The following is a 23,634-nucleotide window of genomic DNA, read 5'->3' as shown; positions in this document are numbered from 1 at the left end:
ATATTTCATATGCTTTCCATTATCTATCTATCTGTGTTTATATCTTGCCCTCAATCTTTCCGCTGATGAACCCTAAATACAAGTGCTGCGTACGGTAAGTAGATCAGCGGTGAGTAGGTCAGCCTGGAGACAGTGCTATCAGTGAGATGTTGTAGTTAATGCACTTTGCACACAATGTGCCCGGTGTGGTGACGGCAGCTGATGTGGTGATAATGAATGTATATTGTGTGTGGAGGGGGCACAGTGTGTATTGGTGAGGGGCGGTGTCAGCGGGTCACGTCATGAATGTTAATGAGCAGCATTGAGGATGCAGATGAGTTCATGCTGTATATTGTATGGAAGGTCTGTACCTGTCACATACAATACTCCGCTCGGGAACACACAGGCTCAGCACTGAGTGACACGGGGCGCAGCCAATCACAGCTCGGCCAGCGCTTCTCAACCAATGAGCGGGGCGGACCGCAGGGGGCGGGCACCGTTTATAGTCACACAGGCTGCCGCTGTCCACGGTTACTTTGGAAGAGTGTGGCTGGATGAGAGGAGATCACACATACACTGCCATCTCCAGCCACTTGCACAGGACCGGCCGAGGGATTTACCAGCAGCCATTCATTGGAGTATAGAGCTGGATCATCATTGCCATCAGTGTGGATGAGCGGTGCCAGGCGGGCACACAGAGCGGATGCTGGGCTCCCGTCTTCTTCATGTGCTTCTATGTGATGCCTTAGGATACAGTGTATCCCAGCTGGAGTGCTCAGTGTGGAGTTGATTCTACTATTATCCGGAGTGAGGACTGATCGTGTCGGGCGATCTGGTTGGATAGGGCTCTGATTTGTCGCTGGACTTGCACCGCGTCTGCCTCCCGCCTGGAGCTAGCAGTGGTGGCACATTGGCTCGGGGTGACAGTGCTATGGCATTCAGCAGGGACTCTGTGTGGAAGTACAGCCTGGGAGTGTGGATCCTGTTGATCAGGACTGCTATCTCCAGATCTCTAGTTTTAGAGCCCATTTACTGGAATTCCTCCAACTCCAAGTAAGTGATAACCCCACTAACTTATCTGTCTGTGCTGCGGGGCTACTGTGCTCTAGGCTTGTGCTGAGCTACTGCTGGTGGGCTAGTGCTGTGGTGGGCTAGTCTGATGTAGGATTGTACTGGGCTACTCTGATGTAGGGTTGTACTGGGTTACTGTGCTGTAGGGTTGTACTGGGCTACTGTGCTGTAGGGTTGTAGTGGGTTACTGTGCTGTAGGGTTGTACTGGGCTACTGTGCTGTATGGTTGTACTGTGCTGTAGGGTTGTACTGGGTTACTGTGATGTATGGTTGTAGTGGGCTACTGTGCTGTAGGGTTGTACTGGGCTACTGTGCTGTATGGTTGTACTGTGCTGTAGGGTTGTACTGGGTTACTGTGGGGCAGTGATGTAGCACAGACCAGGAGCTGTGTAGTGCTGGGAGCTTTGCTGGACCACTGGATGGTAGGGTTGGAGTGCAGAACTTCTGCACTAGGGTTGTGATGGGCTACTGTCTGCAGCAGATTGCCGGGATACTGCAAGGCAGCTGTGAGATTCTGGATGCTAGTGTTGAGTACATCAAGACGGGCATAGGGTTATCTTGGCGGGCTGATGCATATATACTTGGGGTGATGTGCTCTTCTGGAGTCCTGGTGCATTGTGCTGCCTTTCTGGGATATAGTGAGGGGCTATTGCTGTATATGTTGTGCTGGGCCATTATTACGTAAGGAGTGCACTGCTACATTGCGGGGGCTCAAGGATGCGGCTCCCGGGCGGAGCTGTGTGCAGTACAGGGACCTACTATTAGGGGTCGGGTCATAACTAGGGTGCTATACGGATGCTCCTCGCGTTGTGTGTGAATGGCAGGTCCCCGCTTCCAGGACGAGCTGCTGGTATGAGGCCATTCATCCCCGACGTGCTGGGACATGAGCTGCCATACAGCACGGGGCCCGTGTTATACCCAATGTAATAACCCGTATACAGCACAGTTATATATACTTAGTATGTATCCTCACTCATGGATGATGGTTGAGGTCACCCTCATTACAGGTTAATCTGCCTACATTGTACTACATCCCACCAGAGGAAAGTGCGATCCCAGGATATACCGGTGTATGGGTAGCACAGTATTAGATGTAGTGTTGATAGGGTTAAATGAAAAGGTAATGTTAGCTCTTGCTATAACACACTCTAATAGCTGGCAGAGGATATGCCATTAATATAACCCTGTATGAATCTACAAGGCAAGTTTTCCACTAGGCCAGTTATGTGTATCATGTCATTGTATAAATCATAGCGAGTATATTACCGAGCTGGCAAACCTGAACTTATCCCATCCCTCCCAATATATTACTTCCCTAAAGGTTCACTTGTTATGTTCATGAGGCATTTGGAAACCAGGGAACAAGTGAGTCCTACAGAGGTCACTCTTCCAATACACAATGCTGGCATCTGTTTCATAGACACCAATCTTTCTGCCTCACTAAAAAGCAACCAATGCATCTCCTCATAAGATTAGTTTTTATTTAATATTATTCAATTTAGTATTTAGATTCCTGCATATTTTAGATGATAGAAATGAATGCCAATCCGGTATATTGTTAGACTAGATTTTGGTTGATTATCTCCCCCTGTCCAAATGGCTGCAATGTGCTTACAGTGTTTGTGTTAGGATTACCTATCAGTCAATGAATGATACTGAAGTGACATTAAGAACGTCACCTATCCCCCTTGCGGCAGAATTGTGCTCCAGTTTGTATTCAACCAGATACTGTAATGTCACATATTGGGAAGTAATGTCAGTCATATGTTTGCATTAGGCGGACATTATCATTAAATAATACATGTCATTTTCCTCTTTGGGGATCAGCCATTAAATATGAATGTCACTCTTTCCAGATGAGATGTTGGTTTGGTCCAGTGATTTCTTGCAGCACATTAACTATATAAATATGACAGCGGGGAATATGGTAGGAGAAAAACTTTCATTACAAGTTATAAAAAGACATCTCCCTAGTCTCCTATTCAAGTAGAGAGGCCTCCTTTTCTGCGATACTATATAACTACATTACTTATGGCCAACCAGGGCTGTGCTTCATTAACTGCACCCCATATAAATACATTCTTCATAGTTTGTCGGCTGTCACTACTGATACCATTTGGAAAAACATCTCTTTTATACTAGATTCCATAAGGAATGAAGGAATTCTAGCCGTGGTAATAAAATGTCCTCTTCATGCATACGCCAGGTTCTTGCCTTTATATTTACGCTTGGATGGCTACAGTGATGCATGGGAGATAATATTAGGGACAGAATAGTAAGATTGCTTTTGGTTTATTTGATTTTTTTTTTTCAACTAAAACTAGAAGCAAAATGCATTCTGAGTTTTTGTATATTGGAATCCATTGCTTGCTTGCTAGGTGTAAATGCATGTAGCAGGCATCTAGTCTTTGTATGAGTTTTATGGATGATCAAGTGCACATTCAGTACCATGTGAATACCCCCTTGAACTCTAGCCCTCAGTTTGCATTTAGGTTAATCGTGTCGGTTTTAATATAGAATGGGAAGAAAGAAGAACGCACTGGGGGTGGAATGGTTGCTGCTTTTACATGCACATTCCTAACATTTTGTCAGCATGATAAACTGAATGCAATGGTCCTTGTTCCTAGGGACAACTGAGCCAGCCCTTGAACAAAGTGCCCGCTGAAACCATATCTCAGTCTCTGGTAAACTGCTGTAGACAAGAATTTATTTAGGAATCCTTTCCCCTGGGATGGCCCTTTTAACCCTCACAATTACAGCTTCAAGCTGAAGAAACAAAATCTCCGGATAAAATGGTTAGTGTAGCACTTACCTCTAAATCTCCGTCACCCAAACTTTAGCTGAAGACACTTGGAGGACTAATGCAAACATCATTATTTCATTATCCTTCCCCATTGCTTTGACACCTGCACACCATATTAGCTCAGGTAAATTACTGACATCCACTAGACCCAGAAAAGGCCGAGATTTAGATATACTGAGTCCTTTTATCTTTCTTCCATGGTTCAGCTGGGGTTTAATTGTTACATTATCTTTTGTAATTATCTCCAAGACTCTTATCTATAAAGCTCGCTCAGGTAAAGCACTTTGTTTGGCTCCGTAATTGTCTTTAGATTGTCACTACAAAGTAAGGAACAGGGAAATGGATTTCTTTTCGGGTCCATTTTCTGGGCCCTGTTTACAGTATGTTTAGTCTACGATATGCAGTGAATCAGGGAGGCCGCTTTTACCTAGGCCACTTTCACATATTAATACAGAAAAGGGAAATGTCAATTACCAGAGAAAATAATGAAATACCTGACAATCTATAATCTACCCTCTTCAGTCAGCGTTCACATTGGAGTTTACCTTGAAACATGTATAGAATGTGAGATGCCTGAAAGCCACAGAAAGACGCTTGCACTAACAAGTTTCCTAATTTGCTGCTGTAATATATGTGACAAGGAGTAGCTGGATTTCTTGCATTTTCCTTGTTAATCTGTTTGTTGAAGCATTTTATTGAAGGTATTACTGTCAGCCCATCCGTCTTCCCTAAAGACTTACAATGTCAAAACTCTCCTAGCTATTGCCAGCCGGACAAAGCAGAATCGTGCACTTTGTCACTTTGATGTGATGAATTTTTTTCCTCTCCTCTTTGAGTCATAAATGTTGATTTGTTCTTTAATTCCCGGAATTTAGGAGAAATCCTTATTGTAACATTGGACTAGAATGCAAGTGTTATTATTCCCCTCCCTAAAAATCTACTTTAGAAACTGAGGCCTGAAAGCATGAAGTAAAATAAAATGATAGCTGCTATTGGTAAATAATATCAGCACTTCCACCTATATAAACTGGGTGAGGTCACCATTACATCATAATATCCGCTTAGAATTTATTACAAGACACACTTTATAGAGAGCTCAAAGGGCAGCCACGGCTCAGCTGTAGCTTGTCTTAGTGAACGTGTTAAGATGATTTTGCACTTTATGGAGAGCTTTGATGACGGGCCCATAAACCGCCTTTGCTTTCTATTTGACATGATCACCATGCAAATAATCTGGGACACTAATACAATGGATCCTGCTTGTGCTTGGTCTTACTTTATTTACATGGTTACCTTGGAAAATGTTCACCTGTCTAAAGTCTGATTTAAGAGAATCGGTCAATATTCCACTAATAATATAATAATAATATTATATATTAAAATAAGATAGTCATTCTCTCTGAATATGCATAAAAACCTTTCCCCTCTAGTTAGAGGAACAATCCTCTACATTGTTTTTTAGGGCTGTTGTTTTAGCTTTTGTTGATGTGCTTCCCTAGCTTTTGTATTATCCCTTAGTAATAATTTTTTGGTTAATTACTTGTCTTCACTTTATCTGTTAGTGATGTCACCAGTCTTCTATGTTAATTTATTCTTCATTACCAAGGTCTGGTATATTAATGATTTTGCTTCACACATGAGAAAAGCAGGAGATATTAATCTGGCCGGCTGTAGTCTTCAGGCATGGCAGACGAGTCAGCAATTGAAGTGTTGGTATGTGTCTAAGGTTATCCTTGAGTAAGGGCTGACATCAGTAAAACTTGTTTTTCTGGTCACCTATCATCCATTTTCATTGACTTTTTATGTGATCAGTCTTTATGTTATATTCTGGTAATTAAAACGGGTGTGATCAAGTGTTTAGAATATTTAGATCCAGATACTGAGAGCCTAATGCTGATGTCCAAATTTAACTCCTCGCATTATTTTTTATCCTTATGGTATATGAAAGCAAATGGTCAGTGGTAGAAAAGCTTGGAAAAGCTCCTGCCGATTCATTGTTTCCTCCCAGGCCAACAAGACAAAAGACGTGAGCATTTCAGGTCCTGTCTCATAAAGAAAAATGTAAACCATTCACACAGCTTTCCTGTAGAACTTGTTTAATTCTCATTGGAAATTCAGCACCGCACTAGCTGTGTAAAATCTGCTGATTTGTCTCGTAATCCATTTTGTAGCTTCAATTTAAAAACAAAGCTGAAACAATTTGCTTTTATTTTTAAGCAAATCAAGCCATGGCCATAGTTAATAAGAGGATTACCACGTCTCAGGCTAGATCTATACAGGAGTGATTTCAGTCCAGAACAACCTCTAAAGAAACTGATCCCTTTTGATTGAAGTGTGGAGAGAGGCCTGGTGCATGGAACAGCAGTAATCTGATTGTACGGCAATAGAACCACCATTTTCTTGAACTGCACATATTCTAACTAAACGTAAAGGAAAATAAAGGGTGCAGCCATAGCAACACATAGATTAGCTTGATGTGAGAGCTGACACGCATCTGAAAGGGTTGTTAGACTGAATGCATTGCATGGGGCCATTGGGTATTATTTGTAGAGTGAAAAAAGTAGGAGGCATGGATTAAACCTTGTGAAAGATGGGACCTAGATGCTTGTGATTAAGTCATGAGTTCTCATTTTGGCCATAGTAATGCCACATTCTTGCCAATCACATATTTACACATATCCTGGATTGGCCGATGCAGGCTTATTGGCTAGTAGACTCCTTCCATTTGCTTCAGATCTCACCTAACTTTAGCATAGCTGGTAAGGGTGGCTTGGATCTATTAACATCAGCTGCCCCTTTATGTCAAGGAAATAGCCTCATAGTGAATTTAACGTCCTGTATTTCATACATGCAATTTTCCTAAAACTAGGTCCTGTGACTGCTAAAATAAGAAGAGGGGTTGGACCTGGTTGTTTAAGAGCAGTGCCGAATGTCACATTAAATGCATCAGGCTCCTCTTTGTTTAAAACCAATGCTCTTTGTTATGCGGCAAGGCAGTAAAACGTAAGATGATTTCCTGACTTCTGCTCTCCAGCTGAAAACAGCCCTGTAAAAGCAAGAAAGAAAAGACTCTTTCGCTTTTGTTTTCCCTGCACTTTGTCACCACAGACACCAGATCCACTGAGGAGTGACACTAAACTCCATGCTGAGATGTGGTGGTACAGGTGCAGGAGACGGAGAATATTTGCTTTATAGCTCCAATGGCTGTTCTTTATGATGGAAGAATAGCCCAGGCTGGGAGAAAACACAGAAGCTAACAGTAACTGTTCTGTCTGCACAAATAATCCTCAACACACTTTTTTGATTAAGTGCGTCTCAGATGATTTCATTAAATCATGTTTCTTGGCAGCGCAGCTTGGAGAAGTTTCCAGGTTTTTACATCTTTCTTTGTTGCAGAAAATTCAAGAGTATATACCTTAACTTTACATGGTGTCAGTTGTGTGACAGATAAGAATAAAAAATAACCTGTGAGATAAAACGGTAATGGAAATCATAAAACCAGGGAACTGATCTATGTGTGAAGGATCTTAGATGTAGCAGAGGGGGATTTGTCATTATTGAGAATATGGTTGTCTGCACTGCTACTGATCTAGCCATGTATGTATGTATTTATATAAAAAGTGACCACTTATGGCCGGATTTATTACTTTACTTTATTACTCCAAAACAACAAATAACAAGACATTCTTCAGTGGGCTCCTAATAAAGCATACGCCCTATGAAGGTACATCTGGAAATGTGCCAAAGTGTCTGTATTCTCCCCCTGCAGGAACATCTGTACCTGCATAGGGTGTATCTGTGGGAGACCACAAAACCCTTTAGGGGATAAGCTAAAGCAGAAACTGCACTGATATGATGTCAGCCAAAGTATTATTGAATATCATGTATTTCCTTTAATAACACCAACCATAACTAGAATCGTGCACTGAAGGGGTTAATTTAAACATTGAGAAACTTTGATGGCGTTAAGCGTGGGGCCATTGAGTCCAAGTATTTATGGCAAAAGGAACTATAACATTGTGCCTGTGTGTCCAGCAGATTTTCCTGCCTTTCAAATGGAAACCAGTGCATATTTATGGCGTTCGGATGACAAAAGAAGTAAAGTAAATAGCTTGGGCCTACTGCTTATTTGGATACCGGAAAGGCTGATGTAAAGCAGGACCCGTCTGTCTCTCATTTCCTTCTACTACTGAATAGTTTGCTCTCCACATCTGGCATGTGCCATATCAGAAAGGCTGTAAACATTGCAGTGGCCGAGCAGTGATAATGCTATTACCTGGTAAGGAGGAAGCAGGCCAATATAATACTAGTCCAATGTATGGTGAGATTGATAAGCAGAATGAGGCAGGTACAAGTCATGAGCAGATAAGTGGCTGTGGGGCAGCTGGCCCTTGTGAATCCTCCTTCCGCTGGCATGTTTCTGAACAGTGTGGCGACATCTGTTACTCGGCATCCCGGGCCCTGGGTTACCTGATAGGATGGCATGACTCACATGTTGACTCATTAATTGTCGTCCAAACTACATTCTTCTAGTTCCTTATCACTGGCTTGGAAAACACTGTGTAAACTGAAAGCAGAGTAATCTTTAGATAATATTAGCATTATTATATCTGCCAGTAATCAGCTTTCCTTTCCAAACAAATATGGTTTCATAGGGCAAGGCATTTTCCTCCATTTTGGCAGCTGCGTGCAGCCAACGCCCTCTTTTTCATTGCGGGGTAATTACGAAGCAGCATGTTATAAATATTACTACTAAAGCTTTTAGTCACATTTCCCAGGCTACCAAGTCGTATATTTCTCTGTCCGTGGCAGGAATATGTGTGCCTTCGGTGGGCAAAAAAAAACAGGCTTTTAATTTTGAGAAATATCAACAAACGACATATATTTTGTCCTAAGTGATGTCAGACATGGCGTAGTAGGCCAGACAATTCACATCTCAGTCTGGAGGGGATATTATGAAGGAGACGGGTAGTCAAACAAATCTAGCAGCAGAGCAGAATTGGAGAATTCAAGGGAATAGAGGAGCACTGTGAACGTGCATACTGCAAGAATACATTTTATTGAAAGTGACACTAAGTAAGAATGGAAAAAAAGAAGCCATTCTTGGCACATGGCATTGCAGATTTGGAGATTGAATATGTAATAGAGGTAGAAATTATGATGTCTCGCTGAGAGGTTTCACTACAGATAGCCGGGCAGTGATGTCAGCAGTCAATCTAGGTTAGGCTGAAACATGCAATTTTACCAGGGAGAAAAGATGACTTGTTTTTTCTCGCATTTAGCTGTAATTAAATGTCATTACATTTTGGGGTATGGAAATTTGCTATAGTACTTTACAACTTTTCAGTGTAAGAATAAAAATCTTCAGCTATAATCCTTATTGTAGTTTGGTTATCAAAGCATAATAAAAAAAATGCATTGGTCCTTTAATAAATCTCTCTGGGATTTTATAAAAATAATAGAAGAGTAAAATAATCACAGCAGCACCAGGGTGATAAGTGGAGTGTCCTTAAAAACAGCGTGAAAAGACCTCTTTTTGCCCCCCCCCCCCCCCTCAAGAGTGTTTATACTAAAAAGTCAGAGAGTCCCAGAGTAATGCATATATAACACATAAGAATGGTTTCTTTCCTGAATGCTATTAGAACATGGATGTTGGAAAGGCAAAATAGGACCCAACACATTTCAACATGTTATTGTTAAACCACACTGGCTGGAGATGGTCATATGTGAAAAAAGTAGCTCTGTATAGCGCTGCGTAATCTGTGTGTGCTATATAAATAAAGGAATTAATAATAATAATTATTATTATTAAAAAAGTAGGGCAGTACTGGAAACATGTATAACTGCTTAGTCTTGCATTAATTATTTGTAGCCTAAATCTAGTTAGTACAAGGCAGCAAAGAACATGGTGCTTACAGAAAATCTATCATGATAAACTATGGGCACTTTATCATAGGCACCGTGACTGTGGTAATCTTCTTACCTGAGGGGCTCTGGTGGGTGTTCCCCTCAGTGATGTCTTTTCACTGGTTGTTAAAATGAGAATAGTAGATGTCCCCTCCCCCTGCACTTCCTACTGCTTCTAGATGATACAGGCAGAGGGAGGAGAGAGAGAACATGTTCAGCATATCTACCCTTTGCAGGATTTACCCAAATGCTAAATCAGCAGCCCTTACACCTGCTTCAGAAACCAGCCACTATGATCTGCCGCTGAAAATAACATTGCACTTATTTTGTGCAGATCAGAAATTCTGCAGTAGAAAGGTGTTTCTGCTGCAAATTTTTTTATCACTTCAGTGTGTTTGAGGTTCTCCTGAATTTCATATGTAATAATCAACATGTACAGGTACCCTTCAAGTCCCCACAGACAAGTTGGGAATCCATGCATGACATCTCCTAGAAATCCTCTTGTGATACGGAGATCATAGAATCTAAAACCAGTGTAAAATACTGAAGACTGTACGTTCTGCCATTCACTTCATAAGTATACATCTCGTATGCATTTGTATTAGACATGTACAGAAATGGGAGATAAATATTCCCTTTTTTACTGGCAGAATGCAGGTAGGTCATTTACATTTTTTTAAAACCAGTTTACAAAAAAAAAAAAAAAATGACATCATCAGAATTTGGCATGGTTTATTTTCCAGGCTTCTGTCATTGTTTATCTAACGCCTCGCCTGCACATAGCAGGAGCGACCCCACCCTCCATTGCAATCTGTGGTTTGGAGTCTTGCTGCTGGAAATCTGACTGTACAGGTGTGAATTACCTGCAGATAGAAGGATAGTATGCTATGAACACTGTTATAATGCGGAGACATGATTATGCAGCTTGCTGAAGCCAAAAGTTCTGTTCTGCCCGTCTGTCAGCCAGTCTGTAGATTGTAGGCTGGCATCTAGAACCCGTTGTTTAACAGGTGCCAATAGGGCCACAGGAAGTCTTCCAGTATGTTCAGTAGAGACTGGCTAATGGCTGGTGAGGTACTTTTACTAACTACCATATATACTCGAGTATAAGCCTAGTTTTTCAGCACAAAAAAATGTGCTGAAAACCCAAACTCGGCTTATACTTGAGTAAAAAATATAGGTTTTACCAGGTTTTTGTGGTAGAATTAGGGGCCTTGGCTTATACCTGGGTCGGCTTATACTCGAGTATATACAGTACTTAATAAAAGAAATGTATGCTGCTATAGACATCCTACAAATACACAGCAGATGCAACCTGGCATCTAAAGTGGAAAAAAAGCTATCTCCATACTTTTACTTTTTCACAATTTTTTGTTCAGTCCACAAGTTTCTTGTAGTATTATGAACTGATATCAAATTTCTATATTCACAAACAAATAATTCCTTTGTTAAACTATCATTTAGTGAAAATGGTGGAAAGAGAAGGATTGGGCACACTAGATTACAACATGCCCAATCCCTTGTTCTCACTAGAGATAAGCCACCACCAGAGATGTCTGGCCCAGGTCCAGTTTACCATATGAGAACACCTTTATATTTCTTACATGGTCTCTATATAAAGTGTCAAGTCTTGTAATACAATGTAATACTATTAGCATAAACACATGTGGATCCATTACCTGTACTGGTGAATAGAATAGACTATGGAAAGGAATCTGATGCTAGGAGTAAATTGTGCAGATGTGAAGCGTGAAATATAATATTATTGTTACATCAATAGCAATTGTGAGACAGAGGTGGGAAATTGATTAAGAATTGAGGAAAGCTATACAGAGCCACACAGGTTCTTTGTTGTGTAGAACATGAGGTCAGTGAGGGTAAGAAGTGCCCCCTCTAGCTATGTCACTATAAATTACTATATAGTAAATAAGAAAGCCTACGATTGTACTGCCATACAGAAATGTGCTGGAACACGCCTAACAAATACTTGTTCAACTGGTTCTAGGTCAAACTCCTCCAGCTCCACAGGAGGCCTGCAGTTTTATATCCTAATAATCAACTTTTCTCCACAGAATTAACATTGGGAACACTTTGTTTCCCAGACTAATATACAATAAAGATGTGTAGAAGAAACTATAAAGAACACTATTTATAGAAAGGGAGAAATTGTCTATAAAAAGGAAGGATAAAAGCATTTAATTACTAGCTTGATCCATAAAACATACTGTAGCCGAGGCACATGTGATGCGTCTTTTATGTGCATTAATAACATTTATGACATTGTGCACAGGGGAGGCTTCAGTCTCTGCAGGATCTCACCAAGTTAATCCTAGATACTCCCTGCCATTATTTCTTATACACAGGGCAGGCATAGTCCTTTGTGGAAAGAGGGCATAGAGGGCATGGCTTAGGTCGCAACATTAGGCCCCAAAAAATGCACTAAATTTTAAGTCACTTGTTGGGATAAAGTTGAACTACTCAGTTTTAAGATGGGACATATTTATTTTCCAGCATCAACTGTGGGAAGTCTAATTTCCAGTAGGATGAGTAAATCTGCCCCGTTGCGCACATCCCCTTTGACGTATTAAATAGAATAGGGCCATGCCTATAGCTAGGAAAGCCCTAGTTAGGGAAATGATTAGGGAGGGATGCCCATGTGAAGTACTGAAGTGTGTAGCTGTGTCACGGGTCAAGAGCTGGCCCTTATCCAGACCAGAAAGCATCATTTATCAAGAGTAACAAGCAAAGCAACTAATTACAGCACCGGCTGATTGTTTTGTGCAGTCACAGATAGCGCATTAGTCGGGTTGGCTTTACATTGTTGTCTTTCTCCTTTCTTTTTTTTAATAACTAGTTTTGTAACATAAACAGCAATTTCACCTTTGCCGCTCTTTTATTACATTATCATGTAATGCTTGTACAGCACTTGTACGCTTTGAATTCTGTCTATGGCAAATTCTCAGCTTTTTTTTTCATATTGTTATAATAGATTTGTAAATCTCCTAGACTATAGCAAAGTGATTTCCCGGCTAATTGACACCACTCAACAGATAAGCTTCACAGTTTAATATTACAACCATAGTCTGGAATGAATATATCTGAAACCTTTCGCAGTTATTTTTGTACATTCACCCCACTCCCCTGCACTACCTGCCAGCTTGTGCCCAAAGTGTCCAATTTTTTTTCCCTGTTATCAGACAAAGTTGGATTAATAACCACAATATCACAATATAGTGCTCTATGATCACACCTTTGTCTTCTTGATTTCTATTAAAATAAGGCAGTGTCTAATAAGTTAAACAATGTAATAATCTAAAAACTTAAAGAAACCCACTAATCCGCTAACTTTCCAGACAACTGCCCAAACTAATGACAGAACGTATCCATTGGCTGAGAGCCATTTCCTGTTTGTTGAGTATTTGAATTATACCGGGGGGGTTCCGGTTTCTCAGTAACATGAATATTGCTTCTTCTTTGTAACTGCTGACTATATTTCCAAATATATTTGGACAGTTTGTAAAAAAATATCTACTGTGATGGCCCCTTAACTTGAGGAAACATGGCATAATATTTGGCGTATCCTATGAATGACAGGTCTGTAGCATCAGATTACTAACACTAAAATAAGGATTCTGCGAGCTGCTGTGTAATAGCTGCAGGGAAATAAGCTGTGCTCTTCCTGGGCTTTGATTACCCATAATATTAACCAACAAAAGACCTAACTATAAAGTTAAAGGATCAAATACGCCAGAGCTTGACATCGAATTGCTAGGCCAAACATGGTGCCTTTCAGCTAACATAAGAATTGATGTAGCAATTAATAAAACTTACCTGGTGGCCTTCTCAAGCTCCACTATGGAGGGATTCCTGGCTAAAATCTTTGTTCTTAGCGTTTCATATTTTAATGAGCCTGTGGGCTTAGCTGCTTACAAATGAGTAGGGATTTCTAAGTGTGGTGTTTAATGTCTCTACTCCGCAAAGGATGTTGATTAGAAAGCTCTTGTTTCAATTTCCCACAGGCTTTTATGCCGCAAGCAATACATGAAGAGGCTAAGCTACAAGCGTGGATGCTGTACTGTGGCCTACTGTGTCCAAGAACTAGCTCTTGCTTCATTTCCATGGCTTCGGCCTGCATACTGTGCAGCTTCAATGTCATGGCTTCCTATAAAACTTAAGTAGAGTCAAATCTATTCACATTAATTCTCCATTTTGTCATTGCATTTGTAGTTATATTATGCTAATGACCTAAGGACAACTTCAGATTGAACGGGTCACATTGACTAGACAGAAAGGCGTTCCTTGGTGGCTCTAAAGATATATTAAGCGTCAGTGTTTTCTTGGATTGCTGTCGTGTACAGTTCTGCTGATAATGGCAATCCATGCGTAAAGGAGATGATGCTACAGCTTTCAAATAGACACATGAATACTTAGAGTCATTCTCAGCCTGGTTAAAAATAGGTCTGTGAAGGTGGGAAATGCTTCTTGCATGTCTTTTGGTCTAAAAAAAATACATGCACAACTATTTTTACACGCTTTTATGTGTTTTCTTGACACTTAATGGTTTCTTATGTAATTGATGAGACTACTTAAAATATGTTAAGTATCTGGGGCTCCTGTAATAGAGTGCATTTATATTCATATGAACTATAGGTCACACTGCAAGTTTTTTGAGAATAATTGTTTTTTTTTTAATACAGTTATACTTGAGTTTTCAGGGTGGTCCAACTTTCTTAGAGCAGAAGATTATGTAACAAAACAGATTTCATTTATAAATCTATTTAAAACTGTATTAGCATTTGTCATTCAGTACATCTAAAGCTGAGATGTATTTCTTGCCACTGGATATTTCACATGTTGCTTTTACATTTGTTGTTTATTTGTTTTTCTGTATCTTACACTTTGTCTTTTTTTCTGTTAGATTCCTTCCTGGCCAAGGGCTGATATTGTATCCACAAATAGGAGATAAACTGGACATTATATGCCCCAAAGTGGACTCTAAATCTACCGCGCAATATGAGTATTACAAAGTCTACCTAGTGGATAAGGAACAAGCAGAAAGCTGCACTATAAAAGACAGAACACCTTTGCTGAATTGTGCAAAACCAGACCAGGATGTGAAATTTACCATCAAATTTCAAGAGTTCAGCCCAAATCTCTGGGGACTGGAATTCCAGAGGAACAAGGACTACTACATTATATGTACGTATGCTTTACTTATTTATTAGTCATATCAAATTATAACCTCATGAAAATGCTAGATGCAGAATGAAAACTATCTTTTACTGTGTCTGCTGGTAACCTGAACAGAGACAGGGTAAGAATATATCAGCATAATCCCTTTTTTCGAGAAATCAAGAGTGGTTTCACATTGAAAATAGATTATCGTTTAGGTCCCACGGCAAGCACAGGGAATAAAAGCTACTGGATCTGTTCTGTAAGAGCAAGGCATCAGAATTTCCTCTAGAAGTTTGAAGTAGGGAAGAAATGAATAGCGTCTAATGCTATGAAATATACATTATGTCCCCTGCTTTTTAGCTGCATTAAATGGGTTTGCAGGCCGAGAGCTGATCAAAGGCCGCAAAGCAAGAAACACACTTTCATTACCTCAGCCCTCAAAGCCCAGTTACTAACCTTTTAGAAAGTACTGCCCAGACTATCATGAAATATAATCATTTTTCGGCTTCCTAACATCTTTTATGACCTGTGAAGTGGGTAAAGAAGTGCCTCGGGAAACATTCGCCTGAAAACCTCCAGCTTGCATGCGGACCTCATTAGTTCAGCTTACAGTCAGACGATCATTTATTCTGACATGCACAAACTCAAATATGTAGGGTTCCCGAAATGTTTTGTCCCTACGCTTTCTTTTTTTCTTCCAATTTTCAACTAACTTTAATTAATTGGCCTTTTGCTTCAATGCAAAGTGATCTGATTCTGTAACCGGTAACACGAGATGATGAACGCAGTCGGCATAGATCCTATTATTCAGTGTTCTAAGACGACTGGTTTAGTATCGTAGATACTGTATTTATGAAATGTAGTCACATTTGATCCAATTGTAAAGTTTTACATGGTAGGAGTAAAAATGTAAAAATAGTGTTACTATTCGAATCATCTAACGAAAAATACAATTCCCGATAGAATGTTACCTTGCGTCCTACTCCAGGAAACTATAGTATGCCAAATACATTGGGTGCTACAGAGTAACTGTTGTATCAAGTAGTGGTCATTCAGATAAATGGTTGTCCTCATAAATACAGCAAGAGCCTGGAAGAACAGTAGTTGCTTGTACAGAGGTACAAAAATGTCCCTATTAGTGTATACTTTTATCTTCATTAGTGGGACAACACCAGACATTGGTATCCTCTCATTTGAAATGATAGAAACTATAAACTCCAAGAATAATGAAGCCCTACCACCTAGAATATTGAAAGCAAGGAAATGCTATTATGAGCTCTATGAATGTCTGGTAATCTCGCCTAGACTGCATTGTAGTTTTTAGGCCAGTTCTCATAGTTTCCATTTGCAGCACGGATCTCCAAAACAATGTCTTAAGTGCAGGCACAGAATGGAAGCTGCTGCTCCCGGGTGAAAATGATCACTCCTGAGCGAGAAAGCGGCTCTTATACAGCACACAATTGTGCCCATTCTTTTTAGAGTTCCTTAGAAAAATGACATATAATTTGCAGCCATTGATAGCTCAAGTTGAAATTCACTGTGAACATTTGTAATGTTGGTAATCAAGATGTGAAAGGGAAACATGAAACATTGAACACTATAAAAAATGCTTCTTCGTACCAGGCTTTCAATTTTACAGCACGTCACTTTACAACAGTAGGGGAAGCCATTTTGTAGTCTGTATTATGTATTTTTTATTTTTAATCCTGAGTTCTCTAGTAACTATATTTTCTTTGAAAGACTCCTTCTGGATATTGTTACCATTGTGTGTTCTTCTGTAGTCCACATTTTCAAGTCCTTTGATGTAGGTACATTTTTTATTAGCCCAAGCATGTAGAAAATTGCTCTAGATTGTCTATTGTACAGAGCAGAACTCCACTACGGAATAAGGTTCACCGAGAGGGCAGAGTCTAACCATGCCATTCATTGGGTTACCACTAGGCTGGTCTCCGCCAAAGTAAATGGCGCCTGAGCTATTATACAATAAGAGAGGAGTGTTTCTAATGTGTAGTGTTATATTCCACCTGTCAGTTGGCATTAACTCAGTCAGTGGTAAAATCTCACCACCAAGAGATGAACTCTGCCTCGAAATGATGTTTTCCACTTCAGTGCCACTTGTAACGCAATTACTGGGTCATTAATATCATTGCATGCAATTAGTGCCAGTAGAGCAAGCGTGTGTATCTTCCCTGTACCATGACCCTTTGTTGGCCAGAGAATTCAGCAGATCAGCTCAAACTCGCTTGTGGGAGAGCCTGTTTTTATTTCCCACCAAATCTAAGTGATTTAATTACAGTAATGACAGTAATGTGCGAACTACTGAGGCATGAGATGGGTTAAATCACCTATGCATTGTCACCATATTGTCTTTCACATTAACTCCGTTCACACCGTTTGCTCGCGTTCCATTTGTTGTCCACAGCCCCATAGTTGTTCTCGCCTTTACAAATTCCTGTTAATTGCTCCTTTTATCGTCCATCCCATCATTTTAATGCCAGCCCTCAGGTGTTACTTTACAAAGACCAAGGACATAAAAGTAAATATAAATTTTTATATGCTTTAGCCTATATTGCTGAAAATGCCCGTCGGAGTCAATCAGGTTGAAGTCAGACAGAAAATTAGCTTGTAGTTGGGCAATAAAAATAATATTTCAGCTCTAATTTAGCTGCAATCTCCTGCCCAATTCCCAGTTTATGTTTTCGATCTGCTTAAGAGGAACATACTGCTCGTGTTCATACATAAGCAGTGAATGAACAGCGTGTATAAATGTATGTTTAGTACAATAATGACATCGCTAGGGCAATCGGGCACTCCTCTCTAAATTCCCTATCTCATTACTGTATACTATGTGCTTAAATAAAGAAGACGCCCCCCTGGTCTGCCATGAGTCTACAAGAGGAGAGACAATTTATTACTGCCAGGACTATTTGATCTTCTTGAGAAAATGCAGGCGTATTGGGCTCTGGCCTGGGAAGGTACTTGTGTCCTTGTCACTCTTTCTTTTTCTTTGCTATCGGCAAGGATGGCAATGAACTGTGCTTTACAAAGACAGCTGTGGCCTGTGAAATCTCTGCTCATTAATTCAAGCCACTCAGGTTTTAGAGTGTTCCTTGTAGCTATTGAAAGGCCAGTATATGAGACCTCATTACAAGGCTCGCCATGGGCAAAGGTGGAGCTAAAAAAATGAACATTTTTAGAGATTTGTTCCCCACAAAGATGAAACGCAAAAACTCATTTTCAATTGATGGGGAAGGTAGAAGTCTGAAGTAAGGAAGATTCCTGCGATTCAGCCATATTGGAAAAGATAGATGACAATAATGGAATAGGTATGGCCTGCCCGAATGACTATGACAGTAAATATCATTGCAGGCGGCTGCAGATGATCTCATTTCTTCTAGTACCCCCATGCCGTATATATTCTCTGTGTCAGTGCTTTATGACTTGGCTAATGTCTATCCGCATTAGTGCAGTAATACATTCCCTCTGCATGATTACCAGTGCCGGCTTTCCTTTCATGATTCTGTAGTATTACATTTATTTCCCTAATTGAATGGGGTTTCAGTGCACTTTGCTTTGAAAGGGAGATTTCTCTCCAGAAAAGCTCACAAAGTGAAATGTATGCTTGGTTGTCGGATTATGACCTACAGATATTTGTTTGATTATAAACTGATGGCTTTTTTTCATTCTCTTTGGAGCTGATGTAAAGTAAATGCCTGACTTTCTCATCATGGCTGCCATAGCCCATATATCATTACGATTAAATCATAGTACAGAACACTATTCATGAGGTATTTCTTTTTAATGCATCAAAATAAGAAACCTGTTTTTTCTCTCTTCCTTTTTCCATTTCCCGAAAATGTAAATTGACGATTTTTCCACTTCTTTCAGTTTGTTTGTTTGTCAAAGTAGACTGAGTATTGGCCAATGTTTTCATATGTAAAGGCCCCTATGACTACAGAACTGAGGGGTAAGACGGGTCAGCATGATGGTATGTTGATACAGTGTGTACGGTCTCCTAAGAAATATCTATTTCTTGGAAAACCCCTGCACAGCTGTTAACAGGCTCAGATTCCTGTATATAGATCTACATAATGGAATAGGGATCACTGCTTGCTATATCTTTGCATTAGGTCAGAGATACTGTTGTTTTCTTAGTTTCAGTCATACTTCAGTTTTTTGAGCCAAAGCCAAAAGTGGTTCCAGCAGAAATGAGAAATACAGGTCCATCCTTTATATATCCCATTCCTTTTTGAATCCACTCTTGGCTTGAGTTCCAACATCGGCAGCTTAATGTGCACCTAAAAAGCCAAAGAACTCCAATTGGGTTCCATCCTTAGGCTCCTGGAAATCTGTGAATGCATTGAAAAGTAGGTATTACTATTCCCTCAGTAGTAGTGTTGTGACACTACATTATGTGCACTGACTGGACTCTGTTAGTAAGTGTACAACCCTGCTGGTAACACCCAGTTGTCAAATATTCTTAAATTCCTTGTAGGAAACAGCAGAACAGCACAGTGCTGAGGGATGAGCCAGGACTGGGGATTACAATTATGTACTAAAACAGACATGCCAGGAGAGGCGCCAAGTGCTCTTTAAAGCAGGAGGCGCAATTCTCCTGAACACCACTGGCTGGCCTGATGTGTCTTGGCACAATGTACTAGTACTGTACTTCCCCAGCCTCTTTGTCTAATTTCTTCAGTAACATGACACACGCTGACATAAAGCTCTCTCTGCCTGATCTCTCAGTGCTTTTACATTTCTGCTTTCTAACGTTACTTTGACCGCCATGACTTCTATGTCAGCTTTGGCTAAGGCAACTAAGAATAATTCCTTCCTAGCAAGGGATCACGCTGTTTCTTTTAATATTATAGGATATTGCCATAAAACACTATAAGTCTGACTCCTGGGAAGCAAAGACTGCTGCATACATAAAAATCTCTAAATATAGCAGCACGGCTTACCAGTGGATTATGAAATTGATGACACAGTGACACTGCGGTAACTCCTGATGTTAGCCGGCCACATACAGTATAGTGGAATGGGCCGGCTGCACAGATAGTCCAGCAGAATGCACTGTAAGGCTGGCAGACACATAAAAGGAGCCAGAGCGTGCTCACATGCTCCTGCCGCCAAAGGATTTTCTTTGATAAAAGAGCTGTGAGCTTGATAATCCTGTGAAGCGGACATTAGATCAAGTACAGCTCGCAATAAGGATTGCTTCTTAATAATGCCTGATTCTAAAGGCTTTCTCTTTTTCTCTGTTTTACTGAGTAGAATAGATTTTTTTTTACTCAGCCGAGGGATGTTTATTACACTTGCCTCGCTCTCTCGCAAAGCCCAAACGGATATGACTGGAGAAATGAATATTCGTTTAACTAAGCTTTAAAAACTCTCAAGTAATTTATCTCTGGCTATGATTAAATTACCGCGTAGCGAGATCCGAGTGTAGGAAATATAGACGGTAATTAGAAAACACAGCTATCTACAATGCAACTATCGATGGCAGAAGACAGTGTTTGGCTATTATAACTGCATTCTCTTCAGCCCCGATCAGAGAAAATATATGTAGAAGCAAAAACCCAGCCAGCTCAGTGCTCTATGTGATTAGTGCAGTGTTACTGTCTTGATAGGCCAAAATCAGCCAAGATCTATGCAGCAGCTTAGTCTCCTGGGAGGTAGGGTAATAACGATCAAATGAAGACATATTAAAATGTAATATTACTTCCCTTCCATGGGGACTGTATAAAAATCATAGCCAGAAACAGATTGTGCCTGCTGCTTCTGTTTTAGCTGCTGATTCAATAGCTTTTCAATTTGACTTAGCATTTCTAACACTAAATGGAACGGATATATGGACAGATACAGTAAATAGTCAAAGCAGCATGAGCCATGTGTTCCTAACAGAATGCATCTGAAATGCTCAAAAATTTGCAGGACGGCTTCCATTAATTTCTGGGTTATCATAGGCAGGAAATATAAGCCTAGAAAGATGAGAAGAGTAGTGATCATACTGTTATATGGAGGTGCAGCGGAGACGGTGATCAACAGAAATGGTGCATTACATACTATAATGTATGGACTATCTTTGTCCATTTATGAGGAAAAGGGGGAATCTATCTAGTTTCACTGTATACATACGTTATGCAGTTATACTGAAATGGAATCCAAAAGGTATCCCACATGCCATGGGCCAGATTTACCATGTGTTTTAGACTCATTAGCCTCTTTTGAAAGAGTTCAGGAAATGGAAGTGCCATTAAATTCCAGATTTTTTTTTACATTTTCAACCATGGCTTATCTGCTTCACAAGTGACGTCACACACACTGTTGTCCCAGACATGTACGGCCCTGTACAGGGATTGGTGTCAGAAGTGACCAGTGCCTTCTTTCTGTTGTTGGGTTTTGTTTCTAATGGTATGTTGCTGGTGTTGTCATTGTCAGTGTTGATGGCCAAATGTGCAGCAAACTTTGAAACACCTTCTCATGACCAGCAGGGGGGCATGTATGACCAGTAGGCAAAATGTGTGCCATATGTTAGCAAGAGCAGCACACCTGTTGTACACCCTGATGTCCAGCCTTTTACAGGCAGCCAGTCAGTTCACTGATCTTTTTTAAGTAAACTTTCAATTGAACACTACAGTCTTAAAACAGAAGCTAAATCATCCAGGCTAACATTTTCAGTTGTATAAAGAGGTATGACAAATCTTTTTTATATCCACGCCATCATGTGGTCTGCAAAAAGGAAGCTTAATGAGAACATTAGGCAATTTTTACCTTTAGAAAGAAGCGCTGGGACTCAAATCTGAGATCTAAGATTTCTCAAGTTAACATTCACACCATGCTTTATAAATTAGAAATTCAGTAGCACTTTGTTCCTAGGACAACAAAAGCCAAGAGCAAATGATAAAATAATTGGAGCAAATGCTCTTAGTAGGAACAGCTTTCAGCCTCGAGCATTAGAAATCGCACAATCCATTTTGCCTCCACTCTTTAAGTTCTTTTGGCGATCGCTTTTGTAAAAACAAAGACCTTGGAATATTAATTCTTTTTTAAATGGCAGGAAATTAATGTTGTGATTTTATTATGGAGATAAAAACTCGATCCACTGAAACCATAGGGCAAATTAGGAAAATCTCTTCTTAATGTGTTGTGTTATTAAGGCTTTTAAAAAAATAACTTTTTTGAATGAGGGAAAAGCTATTGAGAGAGAGCGGAGAGATATCTGTCAGTGAAGGATTAATATGGTCGCTCTCAAGAACCATTTCATTCCGATGGGCCTCAGTGCAAGCTGCTGCATCAACACAAATGACTCATTCATTTTAGCCCTAAATGAGCTTTCTGACAATTTCTAAGCATCTAACTAACATCTAAACAGAAAATGAAATCCTAGATCATATAAAATACTTTCCAGAGGATTCAAAATAAGAGAAACATTTCTTCTTTTTGCTCAAAATACCAAACTTTTGAGAACTTGAGAACCTAAAAGTAGTTTACCTTTGGAGTCTTGTGTTTGCATAAATGGACATGATGTGCAGTACCAGGCACCACCACTATAGTCTGCAGACAGATCAGGTGATCACTGGGTCCCTTGTATTCGCCAACAGTATTTATATTCTGGGATGCCTCTTCCACCTTTATTCTCCATTGTAGGACTTCTGATAAACAGATGAAAATTACTTGAACAATTTCCCATTAGATTTGTCATGGTCGTTCTGGCCTGTAGTACAAGTCATAAATCTGGACTAGTACAAGATAATCAATGCTCCAGAAGGAACTAGACCATTTCTGTAGTGCCCCTTATAGTTTGCAGGTCTTTGAGTCGTAGGCATAACTAGGGATATCAGTCAGTCAGGGTTTAGGAGTTCTCGTGTGGGTACGGGAGGGGGGCATGGAACTTGTTCTTCTGAAAGAAAACAAACTTAATCTCTATAAGGTGAACAAATACATCTAAGAGCATTTTATAAAAAAGAGGTATACCCACATTTGGGAAGCCGTTTAGACCCATTGAGGAGTAGACCATAGATATTGTCTCGTCAGACTGATTTTGACAACACAATAACATTTTGGTAACTAAAATCCAAATGCAGTGTAACATATCCATAGTGCCTCCGGCAAAGCTGCTCCTGCTGCAATGCTCTGGCGAGACTTTTGATACCTTTTATTAACATTATAATGTCTGAAATGTAAATATGGTCGTCTGATAGTTGCTCTCTTAGGCGGTTTCTATGGTGATTTGACTGTTCCATTTAAAGGGTTTGCTTTAAATGTCATTGTCATCTGCTTAGAATACAAAATGGCCACAGAGAATACCCCTTCAATATCAGGAAGGCCTTCCAGTCATTTCATGTGTTTGCTTAATAAAAAGCCTTTATTGTGCTTTGAATAGGAAGCAAAGGAATTCATCCAAATTGCTGGTGTTCTGAATTTCCCTATAGAGGTTGTTACAAGTAGTCAGTTTTAATTAAGGGTGTAATGTGGTTTTGGCCTTTTGCTATGCTACCAGATAACGCTTCATTTTGAAGATGAGCTTTGCAGTGCCCAGAGCTATTTTCGGAACCTCCAAGAGATCACGCAAAAAGACTGTGACATGCAAAATTACTAGGCACAAAGGCCTCCGCAAAATGCAGCATTAAAAATTCAGTAGTAATAGTAATAATAAAATAGTGTGAGCTAATATTAATGAGGGAACAGCTTAGTGT

The 23,634-nt window shown here is 40.0% G+C and overlaps 1 protein-coding gene across 1 annotated transcript in view; it reads left to right on the top strand.

Moving 5' to 3' along the window:
* The first annotated feature begins 466 nt into the window (after positions 1-466).
* Positions 467-23,634, top strand: part of EFNB2 (ephrin B2) — a 30,390-nt gene continuing 7,222 nt past the window's right edge. Inside the window, exons 1-2 of the mRNA XM_072135537.1 lie at positions 467-1,032; positions 14,679-14,959. Of these exons, the coding sequence (XP_071991638.1) occupies positions 911-1,032; positions 14,679-14,959 (403 nt within the window). The 5' untranslated portion in view covers positions 467-910. The remainder of the gene's footprint in view (positions 1,033-14,678; positions 14,960-23,634) is intronic.

This window comes from Engystomops pustulosus, chromosome 2 (genome assembly GCF_040894005.1).
Source record: "Engystomops pustulosus chromosome 2, aEngPut4.maternal, whole genome shotgun sequence".
Lineage (NCBI taxonomy): Eukaryota > Metazoa > Chordata > Amphibia > Anura > Leptodactylidae > Engystomops > Engystomops pustulosus.
The sequence above is the reverse complement of the archived record's forward strand: the minus strand, read 5'-3'. Positions and strand labels throughout refer to the sequence as shown.